General features: G+C 40.6%; 1 protein-coding gene across 1 annotated transcript; it reads right to left on the bottom strand.

Moving 5' to 3' along the window:
* Nucleotides 1-3,928: 3,928 nt before the first annotated feature.
* Nucleotides 3,929-19,813, bottom strand: Steep1 (STING1 ER exit protein 1). The gene is made up of 7 exons (XM_048336448.1): nucleotides 19,666-19,813; nucleotides 16,756-16,873; nucleotides 11,495-11,536; nucleotides 10,139-10,277; nucleotides 9,239-9,328; nucleotides 6,524-6,616; nucleotides 3,929-4,271 (listed from the first exon to the last, which is right to left on the bottom strand). The coding sequence occupies exons 1-7, from the start codon at nucleotides 19,787-19,789 to the stop codon at nucleotides 4,209-4,211; spliced, it is 669 nt and encodes a 222-aa protein (XP_048192405.1). The 5' UTR covers nucleotides 19,790-19,813; the 3' UTR covers nucleotides 3,929-4,208.
* Between the last annotated feature and the right edge of the window lie 39 nt (nucleotides 19,814-19,852).

The raw sequence follows: 19,852 nt of genomic DNA, 5'->3' as shown, positions 1-19,852 counted from the left end.
CCTCTTCCCCAGAAGCCTCCACACCAAAAGGCACAAATTCACTAGGTGCTGGTATCCTAGCTATTCAGAAGGCTGTGATCTGGGGATCGCAGTTCAAAGCCAGCCTGAGCAGAAAAAGTCTGTGAGACTCTTATCTCCAATGAACTACCCTTCCCCCCACCCCACAAAATACCCAAAGTTGAGTTGTGGATCAAGTGGTATAGTGCTAGCCATGAGCAAAAGAGCTCAGGGACACTACCCAGGCCCTGTGTTCAATCCTCACTACTGGCACACACACACAGAGAAGTCTCCTAGTGAGGAATCAGTAACTCACATCTGTAATCCTAGGTGTAAGATCTGAGGATCATGGTTCAAAGCCAGCCTATGTAGGAAAGCCCCGAGACTCTTATCTCCAATTAACCACAAAACCACCAAAAAAGCCAGAAGTAGAACTGTGGCTCAAGTGGTAGACCACCAGCCTTAAGCACAAAAAGCACAGAAATTGTCCAGGCCCTGAGTTCAAGCTCCAGAACCAGCATGTGCACACAGACACACAGACACAGAGTCTCCAATAACTTCCTACTATTGTCTAGATCTAAAATCCTTATTCAGGTCTGAAAGGCCCTAAGTGTCCTGGTTTCTGTTCACTCTTTGGATCTCACTTCTTGCCACTTACTTGCTCTCTAAAATCAGTCTGGTTGGTCTTCTTTATGTTCCTCCAATTGCTAAGCTTCTTCTGCCTATCATACTTTTGTACTTTCTACTGGCATCAGTTGGAATGCCATCCCCATGATCATTATGTGTCTGGCTCACCCAAGTCCTTCAGGTAATATATAGAGCTTACATGGACCCTCCTCAGAGCCCAGCCCTGATGACTCATAATTCTCTATTATTGCACACTGTTTTAAATAATATTTTTAAATCATTAGTGCATACTACAATTACAAAGAAGTTTCACTGTAATATTTCCATGCACTGTGATCATACTCACTCTGATACTCTTATCCCTACCTTTTCTTTTTCTTCTTTCTCTCTTCTTTCCTTCCTTCCCTTTCTTGTTGTGAGTGCCAGTACTGAGGCTTGAACTCAGGTTCTTATGCTCTTGATTAGCCTTTTCACTCAAGGTACTCTACTACTTGAGCCACACCTCTACTATTTTTTTAAAATTAATGCAGATCGGGGCTGGGAATATGGTCTAGTGGTAGATAGCTCACCTCGTGTACACGAAGCCCTGGGTTCGATTCCTCAGCACCATATAAATAGAAAAAGCCTGAAGTGGTGCTGTGGCTCAAGGGGTAGAGTGCTAGGCTTGAGCAAAAAGAAGCCAGGGACAGTGCTCAGGCCCTGAGTTTAAGCCCCAGGACTGGCAAAAAAGAAAACAAGCAAAAAAAAAATTAATGCAGATCATTATGCTACTTAATGCATTAATACATTCTGCCATTTAATGTCCTTTATCATATTCTCCCCCAATCATCTTTTCTTTTCCCCTGCCCCCTTTCTGCTGATTCCCCTGATTCCATTCTTTCACATTCACAGGACATAAATATTTATTGACAGTTACTATAGTTTATATTTGTTTATTTATATAATTATTTAATATACATTTATATGTTATATATTTTTATTATATATGTATATTTATAATATAAATGTAACATTATATATTTATTTAATATATAGTTAGGTCTAGATACTATATATGACAGAAGACATATTTGTCTTTCTGAGTCTAGCTTATTCCATATAACATAATCTCTACTTTCATACACATACAATTTAATTCTTCTTTAGAAGTGAATAAATCAAAAACTGGTGCTATGGCTCTAAGTGGTACAGTATTAGCCTTGAGCAAAAGAGCTCAGGGACAGTGCCCAGGCCCCAAGTTCAAGCCCTACAACCAATCCAAAAAAAAAGATTTGAATAAATCATATTCTTACAAAAAAAGTTCTTCTAAGCAGGGCACTGGTAGATCAAACTTGTAATCCTAGCTACCTACTCAGGAGGCTGAGATCTGAGGATCTTGGTTCAAAGCCAGCCCAGCTAGGAAAGTTCATGAGACTCTTAACTCCAATTAACCACAAGAAAACCGAAACTGGTAGAGCTGAAGAGCTCAGGGACGGTGCCCAGGCCCATAGTTCAAGCCCCACAACCAATCAAAAAAAAAAGATTTGAATAAATCATATTCTACTGCGCATGTATATATTTTCTTTTTCATTTCTTTTTGTGTGTGTGTGTGTGCCAGTATGAGGGTGTTAACTCAGGACCTTGTGTTTTCATTTGGCTTCTTCTCACAGTTCTGCTTGAGTGGCATCTACAATCTAGTATTTTGCTAGTTAATTGGAGATAGAGTCTCACAGACTTTTCTGCTCAGGCTGGCTTGAACTGTGATCCTCAGATCTCAATATTTTGAGTAGCTAAAATAACAGGCGTGAGCCACCAGCACCTGACTATGCTTTGGTTATTTTGAGACAGGGTCTTATCTATAGGCTTACACTAGCCTGAACTGTAATCTTATTTACATCTCCCATTTATTTAGGCAACAGGTACACCAATAAATCCAACTTGTTCTTTTGAGACAGAGTATTGTGCACTACGTATTTGTCTTAAATACAAAGGAGAATTTGTCATATCCTATACCATGGTGAATAATGAGGACATTATACTAAATCACAGAAAGATAAATGCTATATGGTTCCACTTACATGAGATATCTAGTCTCAGCCACAAAAACAGAAAATAAGAATGGATTTCAGGAACAGAGGGAATGAAAGCTATTGTTCAATGCAGATAGAGTTTCAGATTTACATGATGGAACAGTTCTAGAGATCTCTACCACAACACTGTGAATGTACTTAATACTATTGAGATACGTAAAAGTTACAGTGAGATGGAGGCATGGCTCAGGTGGTAGAGCACCAGTCAATGAACAAATGTTTTGCCAGTCCTGGGGCTTGGACTCAGGGCCTGAGCACTGTCCCTGGCTTATTTTTGCTCAAGGCTAGCACTCTACCACTTGAGCCACAGCACCACTTCTGGCCTTTTCTGTATATGTGGTGCTGAGGAATCGAACCCAGAGCTTCATGTATACGAGACAAACACTCTTGCCACTAGGCCATATTCCGAGCCCCTTTACAATCTTATAGATGAAGCAAAATACATAGCTTGTACTAGGTGTTGAAATGGTTTAGACTGTAAGGGCAAATACTTCAGAAAATATGTAGAAATGTAACCACAGATATGCTATGGGGAGCTTCCTATGCACACGTTATACAGTGCACTTCTCAAAATGAAATAGTGCTATACTGAAAATATATTAATGACCTCAATTTTATATGTATATATATTTCACAGAAGAAGCAATTCAGAAGAGTAAAAACAGTTTTTTTCTTGTTTTTTTTTTTTTTTTTTGCCAGTCCTGGGCCTTGGACTCAGGGCCTGAGCACTGTCCCTGGCTTCTTTTTGCTCAAGGCTAGCACTCTACCACTTGAGCCACAGCGCCACTTCTGGCCTTTCTATATATGTGGTGCTGAGGAATCGAACCTAGGGCTTCATGTATATGAGGCGAGCACTTTACTACTAGGCCATATTCCCAGACCCAAATCTTCAATTTTTTTTTTTTTTTTTTTTTTTTTTTTTTGGCGAGTCCTGGGCCTTGGACTCAGGGCCTGAGCACTGTCCCTGGCTTCTTCCCGCTCAAGGCTAGCACTCTGCCACTTGAACCACAGCACCGTTTCTGGCCGTTTTTCTGCATATGTGGTGCTGGGGAATCGAACCTAGGGCCTCTTGTATCCGAGGCAGGCACTCTTGCCACTAGGCTATATCCCCAGCCCCAAATCTTCAATTTTTAAAAAGCAGATTTTTGCCTTTACCAATCACTGGTTACTTAAGCTATTCAGAGTCTTTTATGTTTATAAGAATTCATTTTGAAAAAGGAGTAAAAATAAGCCACTTTAGAAACTAGAAAAAATATTGATGTATTAATAAGGTTTTTACACAGCTGAAGAAATTTACATCAAATGGAAAAATCATAGCATAGAAATTTACACAGAGATTGATCCATCTAGAAAGCAGGTCAAATGGACTTGAAGACCTCACTAAATATAGGAGTGAATGGGGAAGCAAAGTAAATTCTTCTCCATAAATAGAAATCAATCTATGTAGTCAAAAGTTATTTTTCTTCATGATTTAAGTGCTTGCCTCCAGTCTGGGCTCAGAGAAAGAGATATTGGTCACTTAAACTGGTTGTCAATCAGGGTCCCCTTCATTTTTGCTTTCTTTGCTTCCAGTTCAGCCTGGAATGGAATGAAGGAAAAAAATGTATTATCAAACACCTCTCACAGAATTCTTATGTTTCCTTCCTTATTAAAACTGCCCTCAGCACTCTCTCTTCTTGCTCATTAAGTATACAAACTAGAAGTGGTTGTAAAATCCTTATGAATCTGTAACAACAGCTTTTCCAATCTTTCTTATGTTATTAGCATACATAGTAATGATATTTGTATGCAAAACCTATTCGTAGGTGAATACACAAGGCTGTGGTTCAAAATGCCAACATTCCAGAGACCCAGCACCTCCTAAAGCCTGATTAATCAATGTCATGGCATACCAGAAACCATGAGAGAACAGGAAAATACCATTGCAGTGAAATGCTACCTAAAACTATGGCTTATGACTGTTATCTGTCAGTGTAACATACATAAGAATATTGAGAATAAACATTTAGCAACTTTTACATTAAATTGACAGAGTAGAAATAAAATGAAATAATCTAGGAATACAAATTGAGACCAATTCCTTTTCTTTTGTGTTGTACAAATTGGATCCAGGAAAAAAAATCAAAGCACTGTTCCTTTCATCTTAGGAAGTTTCAGAAGCTCTGCTCTAGACCACTATGGCATATAGCAAGGCAAAATAGCAACTGCTTCAATACCTATTATCACCAAAATTCCACTATATGCATTATAGAACAGGTATCCTTTTATAGTATTCAGGATTGAATGCAATCCTTGAATGCACTTGTCTAATATTTTAATCTCCTATTTGTGGTTCAAGATCAAGGTCAAAGTTTCTGGATTCTCTCTCATGATGTAATGGTGTACAGTAGTGCTACCTTGGTGTTAATGTGAGGTAGACACAGTCATTGCTTCTTAAGGCACTGATACATTTTGGTGTTTCATGGGCTCATCTTAGAGCTTAGTATCTCCCTATATAATGGTGCTTATATTTTCTTTCTTTTTTTGTTTTTTTGATAACTTAGAATATTCTATTAAAGTCAGACATCATTGCACTGATGTCTCATCAAAAGATGTACCAGTTGCCAAGTGGTGTATACTTGTAGTCCCACATAATCAAGAGACAGAGGGAATAGGTTTATGAGCTCAAGACTACTCCAGGCAAAGTTCAGCAAGGTACTGTCTTAAAAACAAAATAAAAGGGGCTGGGGATATAGCCTAGTGGCAAGAGTGCCTGCCTCGGATACACGAGGCCCTAGGTTCGATTCCCCAGCACCACATATGCAGAAAACGGCCAGAAGCGGCGCTGTGGCTCAAGTGGCAGAGTGCTAGCCTTGAGCGGGAAGAAGCCAGGGACAGTGCTCAGGCCCTGAGTCCAAGGCCCAGGACTGGCCAAAATAAAATAAAATAAAATAAAAAATGAAAGGCATGAGCACTTGCCTAGCATATGTGAGCCCCTACATTCAATTCTAAATACTACAAAAGAAAAGGGTAGCTCACCATTACAATCCTAGCTACTCAAGAGGCTGAGATCTGAGAGTCATGGTTTGAAGCCAACACAAACAGGCAAATATCTCCAATTAAATAGCAAAAACCCAGAATGGAGGCATGACTCAAGTGGTAGAATATCAACTGTGAGTAAAAAAGCCATTTGTGAGGCCTAGAGTCCAAGATGTAGCACGAGCATTAAAAAAAAAATCAGCTCAGCACTGGCTCATGCCTGTAATCCTAGCTACTTAGGAGCTACTCAGGAGGCTGAGATCTGAGAGTCACAGTTCAAAGCCAGCCCGGGCAGAAAGTCCATGACATTCTTATCTCCAGTGAACAAACAAAACAAAAAGCCAGAAGTGGAGCTGTGGCTTGGTGGTAAAGTGCTAGCTTGAGCAAGGAAGCTCAGTGACAACACTCTGAGCTAAGCCCCACACTGACAAAAAAAATCATCACATCTGTAATCCTAACTACTCAAAAGGCTGAAGATATAAGGGCTAAGGTTCAAAGCCAGCCCAGGCAGAAAAGTCTGTGAGACTATTATCTCCAATTAACTAGCAAAAAACTGGAAGTGGAAATGTAGCTGAAGTGTTAGAGCACTAGCCTTGAGGGGAAAAAAAGTCAAATGAGAGCTCAAGTCCCTGAATTCAAGTCCTAGTACTAGTGTGTGCCATCCTAATTAAGGCTATGGGACAAGTGTTATAAGTTATGAGCCTAGCCCCTTCAGTCATTACTACAAAGCAGAGTATTCCTCTGGATGCTCACTCAAAACAAGAAATACAAACTATGAAGCTCCCAGTGCCTTTCAACTCCACGTTACTCACCAGCTCTTGCAGTCGCCTCTTGCTCATACCTTTGCGCTCCAACTGTTTTTCAATCACCTTGGCATTTTGTGCATAGGAATCAGCAACTTCCCTCTGAAGAAAAAAAAAGAACACTTTACTCTGTGTTCTCACTCAGGTACTACAATGAAGACTGATATAGCATAGTGATTTATACTGTCCAAGTCAGGACATCATGACTAAATTCACACACCTCTGTTTTTTTTTCTACAATTCATTGGTTCAATAATCTGGAGTTCTGGTTTCAGTCTTTAGTTCACATATACATGTATTATATTATAGCATAATCAGAATAATCTCTACTCCTATCCTATACTCCCTATTATTCAATGGTTCCCAATGAGATCCTGTATGTTGTTTTCATACACAGACACAATGTATTTTGCTATTATTCACCCTCCATCATTCTCTGTTGTTCCCCCCCATTCCTCCCAGTCAGTTATAATCAAGTTTTATATATGTAAAAATAAGGTCTATTTGAGTGATTGTTTCTGTGAGTGTGTTTCAAATCTAGATTCCTCAAATGTGGTGGTGTTTGGCTTTTTCAGCTTGGCTTATCTTGCTTAACATGATGATCTCCAGCTCTGTCTACTTTCTTGCTAATGATATAATTTTTTTCCCTAATGGTTAAATAGTATTCTACATAGTATTTTATTCGTTTGGTTTGGTTTTTTTGCCAGTCCTGGGGCTTGAACTTAGGGCCTGAGCACTGTCCCTGGCTTCTTTTTGCTCAAGGCTAGCACTCTGCCACTTGAGCCACAGTACCACTTCAGGCTTTTTCTATATATGTGGTGCTGAGGAATTAAACCCAGGGCTTCATGTATACGAACGAGATGAGCACTTTACCACTAGGCATATTCCCAGCCCTACATAGTATTTTATGTAGCATATTTTCTTTACCCATTCATCAGTTGGTGGGTACCTTGGCTGATTCCACAATTTGGCTATATGAACAAAACTGTAAGTTTAAACCTGGTCATAGAGGTTTCTTTCTTGTATATATATTTACACTCCTTCTAATATATGCCCAGAAATGGTATGGTAGGGTCAGGAGGAAGGTCTACTTGCAGTTTTTTTGAGAAACCCTTTATACTGATTTCCATAGTAGTTGTACTTAGTTTACATTTCCATCAACAATTTAAGAGGATTCCTTTTCCTTTCACACCCTTACCAGAATTTGTTGTTGTTTGCTTTTTTGATGACTGCCATTCTGACAGGGGTGAGATATAATCTTAATATAGATTTTGTAAAGATTATTTTTACTAGTATACATTAGTTGTACAAGGAGAGGTTTCATTGCGACGTTTCCATACATTCATACAATGCATCTCCCATAATCTCACTGCCAATTAGTCTCCCTTATCCACGTCACCTTCTTAAAACAGTTCTAGTCTCATATACACACACAAAATATTTTAAGGTATATTTATTCTTCCTTCTCCTGCAGATACTTATCCCCCCGACAGAGTCTATTTTAATCTTTCATTTTATTTAGCTTATATTAATTGTACATAAGGGTATTTCAAATGTGCATATATATTTTAATCAAGATAATCCCTGCTATTGTTGACTCTTTCCCTTTAGTGTAATTTTGACTTACATTTCCTTCATGGTTAAATATCTCAAAACATTTCTTTATATATCTATTAGCCATTTGTACTTCTGAGAACTATTAAACCTCTTTGCTCATTTACTAACTGGTTTATATGTACTATTTCATCTTTTGAGTACTTTATATATACTGGATATTAATTCTTTATCTACAAGGCAAGCATACGAGGCGAGCACTCTTGCCACTAGGCCATATTCCCAGCCCCTTAATTCTTTATCTAATAAATAGCTTGCAAAGATTGTTTCCTATTCTGTAGGTTTTGTCTTGGTTCTGGTAACTGTTTGTTTTGCTCTGCAGAAACCACTTAATTTTTAAAATTCCATGTAGTCCCACTTGAGAATACCTGCTTATTTTGTTTTGGGTCTTTTAAGTATAGGAGCAAATCACCTGCAAGTAGGGATAATGTGACTTCTTCCTTCCCTATTTGAATCCTTATTTCTTTTTCTTACCTATTGCTTGGCAAGGAATTCTTTCATCCTATTCCTAACTATAGAGAAAATGAATTTGGTTTTTCCCCATCTAGTATGAAGTCTGTCACATATAGACATATAGCCTTTATATGCTGAGGTACACTCCTATTCCTAGTTTTTTTGGAGCCTTTATCATAAAAGATGTTAAATTCTGTCAAAGGCTTATTCTTCATCAGTGGAGATGATCATATGATTTTTGCCCTTGATTCTGTTTAGATGCTGTATTACGCTTACTGATTTACATATCTGAGATCATTCTTAACAGATAATACCTCTCCATACACATGCTTCTACTGAAGTATCAGAAAGGGAATTGGTATTACTGCAAATGACAAACAAAGCATTAGAGCTGACTAGAAGAGTCCTAAAATCATTTAGTCTACTAGTTTTTAAATTAAAGAGATATGAATGAAATCTAACTCCCTGGTTCTCACTATACAAATGTCCTTGAAATGCAGAGAAATACACTATCACAGTGTCGTTTAGTTCCTTATTAGCAGAAAGGAGTCTGAAAGCAAAGTCTCTAGTTATTCTGCTATGCAGAAGCTCTGGCTCCTGAGGTCCCTTTTCTCCCAGACCCTAATTTTCAATTCCCTTGAGAACAGAAGCACTTACAGCCTCAATCTCTTCTTCCTCTTCATCGATGGTAGACACGGTAACAGAGCTGAACTTGCCCATGTCTTTAGTCCTCTTGGTCATCATCACCTGGAATAGCAGGAAGAGGAGTCAGGCTAACTCATCCCCAAAGGATCCATGAACCAGGTATGTGTGTGCATGCATACGCCCATGTGTAAGACTAAGGGGGGGGGGGCTGTACCCGCCTCTTACAAACAGACTATCTAAAACTGCCAATGTTTTTATGTGCACTATATGTTTTATAACAGTTGCTCATCAAAAATAGCATAATTCAGCCAGGCACTAGTGGCTCATGCCTATAATCCTAGCTATCAGAGGCTGAGATCTGAGGATCTCAGTTCAAAGACAGCCTGGACAGGAAAACCCATGAGATTCATATCTCCAATTAACCGGAAGAAAACAGGAAGTGGAATTGTGGCTCAGAGGCTCAAAGTGACAGGGTGCTAGCCTTGAGCAAAAACGTTCAGGGACAGTGCCCAGGCCTTGAGTTCAAGACCCATGACAAAAAAGCATAAGTCACTCAGTGCTGAACTGTTGACACTAGAAAAAGAAGCAATTCTTTAGGAAATAAAGGAAAAAAATTAAAAATATACAATTTCTAACCTTACAAGCCAACTATAGAAAAACACATTACAGATGTTACAATTTTGCTTACACACACACACACACACACACACACACACACACTACACTCACTAAAAGAAGGTGGCCATGAAGGGAAGTTTCTTGTATATTATACCCTTATTTTAAATTTTTGTGGCTGAGATATAGCTCAGTGATGTTTGCCTTGCATGCACAAAGGACCTAGGTTTGAGTTTCAGCACTACATAAAAATAAAATAGGGACTAAATCTAGTCTGTCTCCTTTGATGGTAATTACCTTCTTAGGAGGCTCTTGCTTCTGAGTATATATATTTGTTTTCCCAAATCCCTGACCAAACTTCACTACTGCTCCATCCACAATGAAGGTCACAGGAGCATTCTTCGGTTGGGACTGGTAGAAGAGCGGTAGTCCACACCTGCAAAGGCAGAGTGAAGTGCTGGAATACTTCTAATTCCAAACCTCCAAACAGTGTTTCACAAAGTATGCTCATGAGGGGCTGGGAATATGGCATAGTGGCAAGAGTGATTGCCTCGTTTACATGAAGCCCTGGGTTCGATTCCCCAGCACCATGTATATAGAAGTGGCACTGTGGCTTAAGTGGCAGAGTGCTAGCCTTGAGCAAAAAGAAGCAAGGAACAGTGCTCAGGCCCTGAGTGCAAGGCCCAGGACTGGCAAAAAACAAAAACAAAGTGTGCTCATGTTCCAGGAATACTTTTGCTTCTGGCATAAACTGATTGGCTCTTCCCCATGTTTCCCAAAACAACGTGGTAAGAATGACTTTGGGGTGCATGTTAAAATTGCTCATCAGTTTCCTAGGTCCTTCCCAGAAGATCCTGATTCAGCACATGTAGCTAGCTGGTGAAGCCTGAGAATCTGTCACTTTAATCAGCATCCTAAGTGATTGTTACCATTACCCATGTTTGAGGGTAGCTTATGCTTCTGATAGCTTTGTAGTAAAAAAAACTTCTACTATCCTTCACAGGTGCCTGGGTGCCTAGTCTGGCTATCTTTGTCTAGTATTTTCTGTTTCATTTTGCAGCATCAAGAGGGAGTTAAAAAGGCTCTACTGCAGTGATCAACTGCAAAATCAAAACATGTAGTAATTGCCATTTTCTTTGGCTGGGCTGGTCACTATTACACTTCTGAGGAAAACAATTGAAACCCATTAAGATATGATAAAAGCTATTTCCTTAATCTAGTAAAGTTAAAATGCCACCTCTCCCTCCCCACTCCCTCACTCCTCTTCTTTTTTTGTGCCAGCACTGGGACTTGAATGCAGAGCCTCATACTTTCACCTAAGCTTTTTCCTCTCAAGGCTGGCATTCTAACACTTGAGTCACATCTCCATTTCCAGCTTTTTATTGTAATTAGAGATGAGGTTATCACAGACTTTTCTGTCCCTACTTCGTTTTGAACCAGGAACCTCAGATCTCAGCCTTCTGAGTGGTTAGATTAGAGGTGTGAGACCCCAGTACCTGGCTCCCTCATTTTATTAATGTATGACTAGTCTCTTTGAGAAATATACTGGTATTTAGTTTGAAGGTTGTCAAGATTATAAAAATTGAGACAAAACTGAGAATTTTCATCAAATAATTCTTTTCTAGCACCTTATGCCACACTTTTCATACTTACTTTGCACACTTCTTCCTGTACTGTCGTTCAATGCCTTCAGGTCTGCACAGAAAATGGAAGTAAAAAAAATAAGGTTGGAACAAATCTTGTAACCAATCAGCCTTACCACCTCATTTCTTCACTTCTTTATCACTCATCCATTCATGCTGAAAGTTCCAGTTTATTACATGGATCAACTGGTTAAATGTGCTCCAGTGTTAAAAGGTCCAGCATGCCTTCCTGCCTTTACAAGCATTTATTGAGCACCTAATATGAATCAGATACTTCTCTAGCCGAGGAAGTTGTAACTAATAGGTGCAATGATGATTAGAGTCACAGTAACAACTATTAATAACAACCACTTTATACAGTCTTCAACATCCATGGGCTATGCAGCTATGGATTCTACCAATAGCAGATCAAAAATGTTCAAAAAATTGTGCCAGGGCTAGGAATGTGGCTTAGAGGTACAGTGCTTGCCTAGCATACATGAAGCCCTGGGTTCGATTCCTCAATACCACATAAAGAGAAAAGGCCAGAGATGGTGCTGTGGCCCAAGTGGTAGAGTGCTAGCCTTGAGCCAAAAAAACAAAAACAAAAACAGCTCAAGGACAGTGTCCAGACCCTGAGTTCAAGGCCCCTGGACTGGCAAAAAAAAATTGGGCCAGTACTGAACATAGATTTTTGTTGTTGTCATTATTCCCTAAACAATAGTTATTTGCATAGCATTTACAACTTACATTGTATTCAATGTTATAAGTCATATAAAGGTGCTTTAAAATATTCAGGAGAATGTAAGTGGGCTATATGCAATTGTTGGGTCATTTTTTTTTGCCAGTCCTGGGGCTTGAACTCAGGGCCTGAGCACTGTCCCTGGCTTCTTTTTGCTCAAGGCTAGCACTCTGCCACTTGAGCCACAGCACCACTCTGGCTGTTTTCTATATATGTGGTGCTGAAGAATTGAACCCAGGGCTTCATGTGGCACTCTTGCCACTACCCAGCCCCGGGATGATGTACAGAGGGGTTGCAGTTACAGAATTCAGATGAGTACCTTTCCCTTTGAATAGTGTCCCCCTCGCTCATGCTCTCCCAGTTTTTTGTCTCCTGACTCCCTCTCCCAAAATTGTATAGTGCATTTTCTATAAGGGACTTGAATATTTGTATATTTTTGTACCCACAAGAGGTCCTAGAAACCATTTCCCATAAATAGAGATAGCTAATTATATAGCTTTTTCCATATGGTAGGAGCTACTCTAAACTATACACAACTAATAATTGATTACATCCTTACAAAATTTGCACAAGGTCACAGTACAAGTCCAGGAAGTCAAGCACAAGAGCCCACAGAACACTGCCTTACATTACCAATACATAGACAAAACAGTTCAAGTCCACCCAACAAATGACCTGATAGAAATCTGCAACTCAAGCTGGACTCTTCTCTTTTCCTACCTCTCACTTCCTTTATCAGCAAATCTGAAGACTTTTATCTCAAAGGGGGGAAAAATAGGAAAAAGGAACTAAATAAACACTTTATTGCCTTAAAAAAAAAAAGAGGAAGGGGGATATCGTGAATCTGCCACTATTATCATTTCCCTAAACTATTTTAACTGCTTCTGACCTGGTCACCTCACTCCCCACCCCTTAGTTTCTATTTGTTTTCCTTCTGTCAGTTGTGAGGCTTGAACTCAGGGCCTATCACTGTTCATGAACTTCTTTTGCTCAAGGCTAGCACTCTGCCACTTGAGCCATAGCTCCACTTTCAGCCTTTTCTATTTATGTGGTACTAAGGAATCAAACCCAGGGCTTCATGCATGCTAGTCAAGCACTCTACCACGAAGCCACATTCCCAGCCATGGTTTCAATTTTTGTTTATTTGTTTTGTTTTTGTTGCCAGTCCTGGGGCATGGACTCAGGGCCTGAGCACTGTCGCTGGCTTCTTCTTGCTCAAGGCTAGCACTCTGCCACTTGAAACACAGCGCCACTTCTGGCTTTTATCTATATATGTGGTGCTGAGGAATCGAACCCAGGGCTTCATGTATCCGAGGCGAGTACTCTACCACTAGGCCATATTCCCAGCCCCCCTGGGTTTCAATTTTAAGTAGTCAATATATACATGGTATATACACAAGTAAAATAAAATGATAAGGAAATGTCTTCCCCCATGTGTCCTCTACCATCCAATTTGAAAATATAGTGTTGCTAGGTGCTGGTGGCTCAAGTCTGTAATCCTAGCTATTCAAGAGGCTGAGATCTGAGGATTGCAGTTCAAAGCCAGTCCAGTCAAGAAAGTCCATGAGGATCTTATCTCCAATTAGCCCCCAGAAAACCAGAAGTGGTGCTGTGGCTCAAAGTGGTAGAGTACTAGCCTCGAGCAAAAGAGCCCAGGGACAGTGCCCAGACCCTGAGTTCAAGCCTCATGACCAACCAAAAAAGGAAAAGAAATGTAGCTTAGAGGCTGGGGACACAGTTCAAGTGGTATAGTACCTGCCTAGAAGGTATGACACCATGAGTTCAAACCTCAGGGCTGCCAAAAAATGTGTGTGAATGGGCATATACATTTTATTTGGTCTTAAATCCTACCATTTGTGGTAACATGGATGAAACTGGGAGATACTGTACAAAATGAAATAAACCAGGCACAGAAAGGGGACTACTGCATGATCTCATTATTTGTAAAAAGCTAAAAAACACTGTCAAACTCAGAAAGGCAGAGAGTAGATGGTGGTTGACAGGCAATGAGGTGGAGAAAATAGGGAGCTTTTGTTCAGTGAGTATTAACTTTCTGTTACACAAGAAATCTAATGTACCACATAGCAACTACAGTTACCAATATATTGTACATTTCACATTTGTTAAGATGATGGTGAGAAAATAGGACTTCTTACAACAGCTAGCATTAAGCTGTCACTTTGTGAGTGGTCTTCCACAGAAGTGGAGCTCACCACTTAAAAATCATGCTTGACTTCCTAAGCACAGCCCCACAGAAGACTATAACCATCACTCTAAGCTTGTTTTTGAACTCCTGTCCCACACCAACTATTCAGAAAGATAAACATACGTTGTTTTAAAACAATCAAAGGTATGACAGGAGATGAGCATGGACAAACAGGACAAGCCAAATCACATAGAACCTTTAGACATGGATATTATCCTGGTAACTAGCACCTCCCCACCCAACCCCAGCTTAGGATCAAACCCAGGGTCTTGCACAAGCTAGCCAAGCATTCCACCACTAAGCTACACTCCCAGCTGTGAACAGGATTTTAAAAACAGACCCCTAAATGAAATCACATAGAGGAAGGTGGGTGGAGGCAGCAGCTTCCTGCTCAATCTTGTTTGTTTAAACTTCTGGGTAAGAATCTTACTGAAGAATGTCTTTTGCAGTAAAAAAAATGTTTAAAAAGTGTTTCTGGAAGTGATCAAGGGTCACTGAAAGCTGTGACATAAGTGCACTTTAGATGATTTAAGCAGTAGAAGATAGACTGGAGAGGAAAAAAAAAAAACTAGAGGTAAGAAGACCAGGGAGACAGGTGCTGGTGAAAATGTTTTTAATAGCTTGTTCACAACTTGCCTGGTAATCTAAGTCTAATTAGCACACACTAATGAAAAACCACTACTAGTTAAAATTATTGCTAATATGATTAAGAGATCAGATTGGAGTAGGATGGACCCTTAATTCAATATGACTAGTGTCCTTATCTGAGAAGAGGTTTGGGGTGTGGCTCAAGTGGGAGAAGGCCCTGAGTTCAGTCTCCTAGGCATAGGGGTAAGAGACCTGGTTCATGGTACTTGATCATGGCAGCTCCGGCATAGGATATTCCAGGCTTCTAGGACAGAACCTGGAACACAGTAGGTGCTCAATAAATGAAATACTTGCTGAATAAATGGATGAATTGATTCTATAGCATTATCTGTAGCATTTGGTTCACCTTGATGAAACCTCCTCCCACATACCCTTTAAAACTCTTTCTTGTTTTCCACATCAATTATGTTTTCTTGGTTCAGTTCTAATGCTTTAGTCTACTTTTTAAATCTTCAGTCCTGGGGGCTGTGAATGTGGTTTAATGGTAAAGTGCTTACCTAGCGTGCATGAAGCCCTGGGTTCCATGCCTCTGCACCACATAAACAGAAAAAGCCGGAAGTGGGCTCTGTGGCTCAAGAGGTAGGGTGCTAGCCTTGAGCAAAAAGAAGCCGGGGACAGTGCTCAGGCCCTGAGTTCAGGCCCCGGGACTGGCTAAATAAACAAATAAATCAATCAATCTTCAGTCCTCTCACACTCTTTCTGTGTTAGCTTTCTCCTCTCACAGGTTTCAATTCCCCATTATATATATATAAAGGATTCCCAAATCTACAACAGAGCTGATCATGTCCCTACAATGCTTAAAAATGGAAATAGCCGGGCTGGGGATATGGCCTAGTGGCAAGAATGCTTGCCTCATATACATGAGGCCCTGGGTTCGATTCCTCAGCACCACATATACAAAAAATGGCCAGAAGTGGCGCTGTGGCTCAAGTGGCAGAGTGCTAGCCTTGAGCAAAAAGAAGCCAGGGACAGTGCTCAGGCCCTGAGTTCACGGCCTAGGACTGGCCAAAAAAAAAAAAAATGGAAATAGCCCTTAAAGGTTTACAAAATAAAGTGCAAACTGTCAATTGTACTCAGTCCTCACCCCAGTAAAACACTGACCTGTGTTCTGCCCAAAGACCCATTCAAATTTCCCAAGCACACCATGTTTAATGGTTTTAATACCTCCCTAATCCCTCTACCTGAATGGAATGTTCCATTCCCCTCATCTACCCAGTAAAATCCTATTTCAGGCCAACCACAAATACCACTATCTTTTCAAGCCTATCCTGACTACCATTCAGGCAAAAAGACCCACTCCCCTCTATTTTCTCATAGCCTTTTGTTTGTTTCTAAATTTCTTACTGTCACATTAAGTAGCACGTATCCTCACTGAGCCATGAGCTCTTAAACACTAAAAACTGTGTTTCAATCATTCATAGAACGAAGACCTATACTCCAGAAGATTACAGGTGTGAATTCACACCTGTAATTTACAAATTACAGCTATCAAATGGCAACAGAATCCCATCTCAGCACCATTTCAACAAAGTGCAATAAAGATTTTTGCTATATTGAGAATTTGAGAACTATCAGATGTCAAAATATTACATCCAATGAGAGAAGACACGTTCAGTACTACATGAGATATTTATATCCTTTGTAATAGACCCCAACACAATAGTAAAATCCTATAGAGGAAGCATTATTCCCTTACCTCCGAAGATATGTAGTCTCCTCATCTTCGGTATTACAAAACTTGTGGGCATGTTTGGCAGCATCAATCACACGAGATCGGTCTCGGGGCCTCATGGGTAATTTCTCTAACTGACAATCTATAGGAATGGAGAAAGACTTGGTCATTAGAGTGACTGAAAAATACCTTGAGCTGGAAACAGACATTTTCAGTGGGGCCCTTAATATACTAAAATCTATTACTTTACATTATTAGTATTATCATCTATCTGTGTCTGTAGATAGATGGATAGATATATAGATAACTCTTCATTTCAAAACAGACATGAACTAAATCAGGAACAGTTGTAAAGCAGAGAAAAAACTGGCAAGATACAAATTATGTAGCGAAAGGACCACAGGGTACAGTCAAGTGGTCAGAATGATGTGAGATTAATGGAGGCTCTAGAGAAGGGACTTAGAGACCACCAGACAATTCCCATATTAGCTTATGTGCTCTCTGCTGTGAGATACTGAAGAAACAGCAGTACCACCAAGTCCACAGGGAAGATTACAATAGTAGCAACTGGGGGACAGAAAACAGGGAATCACAAATTAAGTTTAAAATATGATATATTTGACAGGCCCACAAGACCTGCAATTGGAAATGCTTAGCAGGCAGCTAGAGTTTGAGGTGCAAATCAAAGATGAATACCTGTGAGTTAGCATAAATGAGGTAGTATTTAAAAGTTTGGCAATGGTTGAGGTCACTTAGGAAATGAGTACATGGTGAGAATATATATATATATTTTTTGGCCAGTCCTGGGCCTTGGACTCAGGGCCTGAGCACTGTTCCTGGCTTCTTCCCGCTCAAGGCTAGCACTCTGCCACCTGAGCCACAGCGCCCCTTCTGGCCGTTTTCCATATATGTGGTGCTGGGGAACTGAATCGAGAGCTTCATGTGTAGGAGGCAAGCACTCTTGCCACTAGGCCATATTCCCAGCCCCCATGATGAGAATATTGAGCTCTAGAACCTTGACGTGTCTAAAAAGTCTGAGGTTAAAAGCTAGAGACTGTGAAGGGACAAAAATATAATGTAGGAGGAAGGTCAGAAATGTGTGGAGTCTTGAAAGCAAATGAAGAAATGTAGCTAAAAGAAATATAGAGTAATGGGATGGGAATGTAGCTTAGTGGTAGAGTGCTTGCCTAGCATGCATGAAGCCCTGGGTATGATTCTTCAGTACCACATAAGCAGAAAAGGCAAGAAGTGGTGCGGTGGCTCAAGTGGTAGAGTACTAGCCTTGAGCAAAGAGAGGCTGGGGGACAGTGCCAAGGCTCTGAGTTCAAGCCCCAGGACCTGAAAAAAAAATGAAAGAAATACAGAGTGATTCTCTCTTTCAAATGTCACTAAAAAGGGGATTAAAATGAGCACTGGCTGCACATGATGGTGGGTGCCTGTAATATTTGGGAGGCTACAGGGGGAGGATTACAAATGAGGCTAAGCTTATCTACACAGATGAGATACTATCTCAAACAAACAAAAAGTACTGGTGACATGGAGTTCAGTTAGTAAAGTTGACAAATAAGGTTTGGGTGGTAAGGGAGGAAAGAAAGTCTGCAGCAGGTTGGAAATCCTTTTGAAAAGTTTCACTATAAAAGAAACAGACTGTTGGAAATGAACTATACAACTTGGGGAAAAGGAGGGTCGGGAGGGGGGAAACTGGGAGAAAACGAGGGAAGGGTGACACTGCTCAAAAAGAAATGTACAGGCTGGGAATGTAGCTTAGTGGTAGAGTGCTTGTCTAGCACGCATGAAGCCCCTGGGTTCAATTCCTCAGTACCACATAAACAGAAAAAGCCAGAAGTGGTGCTGTGGCTCAAGTGGTAGAATACTAGACTTGAGCAAAAGAAGCTCAGGGACAGTGCCCAGGGCCTGAATTCAAGCCTTAAAACAAACAAACAAATGGCCGGGTGCAGGTGGGTAATTCCTGTAAAGCCTAGCTAATTAGGAGGCTGAGATCTAAGGACTGAGGATCAAAACCAGCCCAGGCAGGAAAGTCCATGACACTCTTATCTCCAATTTACCACAAAAAGAGCAGAAGTGGCTGAAGTGGTAGAGTGCCAGCTCCAAGCTAAAACATCTCAGAACCAATGCCCAGGGCCTGAGTTCAAGCTACAGTGAGATGATTGCTGGCCAAAGATCAAGAAGTTATATCTTTATTTATTCTAAAATAAGACCTATTAAAAAATAAATAAATAAAATGAGAGCTATTACATTACCCTTATGCCCAATAGGAAGATCCCAAAGTTTGTACAGTAGGTAGTTTTTGAAGAAGAGCAGAAACTAAGAGGGAAATATTATCAATATCATATCAATACATATTTATATTTATATATTTAGCTATATATTTTTTTCTGGAACAAGACTTTAGTTTTGAGGAACACAGAATGACGGAGTTAATCGGAAAAAAAAAAAAACGGCCCAGCGTGGAGTAGGAATGTGTAGGGAGAATTTTGACAAAAGGGAACGCCTGGCCGTCCCCTTTTTTTTGTTGGGGTTTTGGTTTTGTTTGTGTGTGCGGATCATGGGGCTTGAACTCAGCCTGGGCGCTGTCCCTGAGCTCTACCACTTGAGCCACAGCGCCATTTCCTGTTTTTCCATGCTTAATTGTAGTAAAGCTTGAACTCAGGGCCTGGGCACTCTCCCTGCTCAAGGCTAGCACTTTGAGCCACAGCCCCACTTCCGGCTTCTTGAGTGGTTAATTGGAGATAAGTGTCTCACGGACTTTCCTGCCCGGGTTAGCTTTGAACCTCGATCCTCAGATCTCAGCCTCCTGAGTAGCTAGGATTTTAGGCATGAGCCACCAGCGCCAGCCTTTTAAAGTGCGGTGGCTCCCACACAACCATCAACATGCCGTCTCCTTGGAGACGCCGTGCAGTCCCGGCTACTCACCCAGCACCAAAACCATCTGGCCGCACAAACAGTAGTAGACGTGGAGGGGCTTCTCGCCGTCGTCATATTCCTCTCGGTCCCGGGTGTCGGAACAGACGACCGACCGGGACACTACTTTCGGCATAGTTCCCAAGAGCTGACCAAAAACTACGGGCCGTCGCGTAGAAATGACGTCACGGGAGTTCCA

This window comes from Perognathus longimembris, chromosome 28 (genome assembly GCF_023159225.1).
Source record: "Perognathus longimembris pacificus isolate PPM17 chromosome 28, ASM2315922v1, whole genome shotgun sequence".
Lineage (NCBI taxonomy): Eukaryota > Metazoa > Chordata > Mammalia > Rodentia > Heteromyidae > Perognathus > Perognathus longimembris.
Note: the sequence above shows the minus strand (reverse complement) of the source record. Positions and strands in the feature narration are given on the sequence as shown.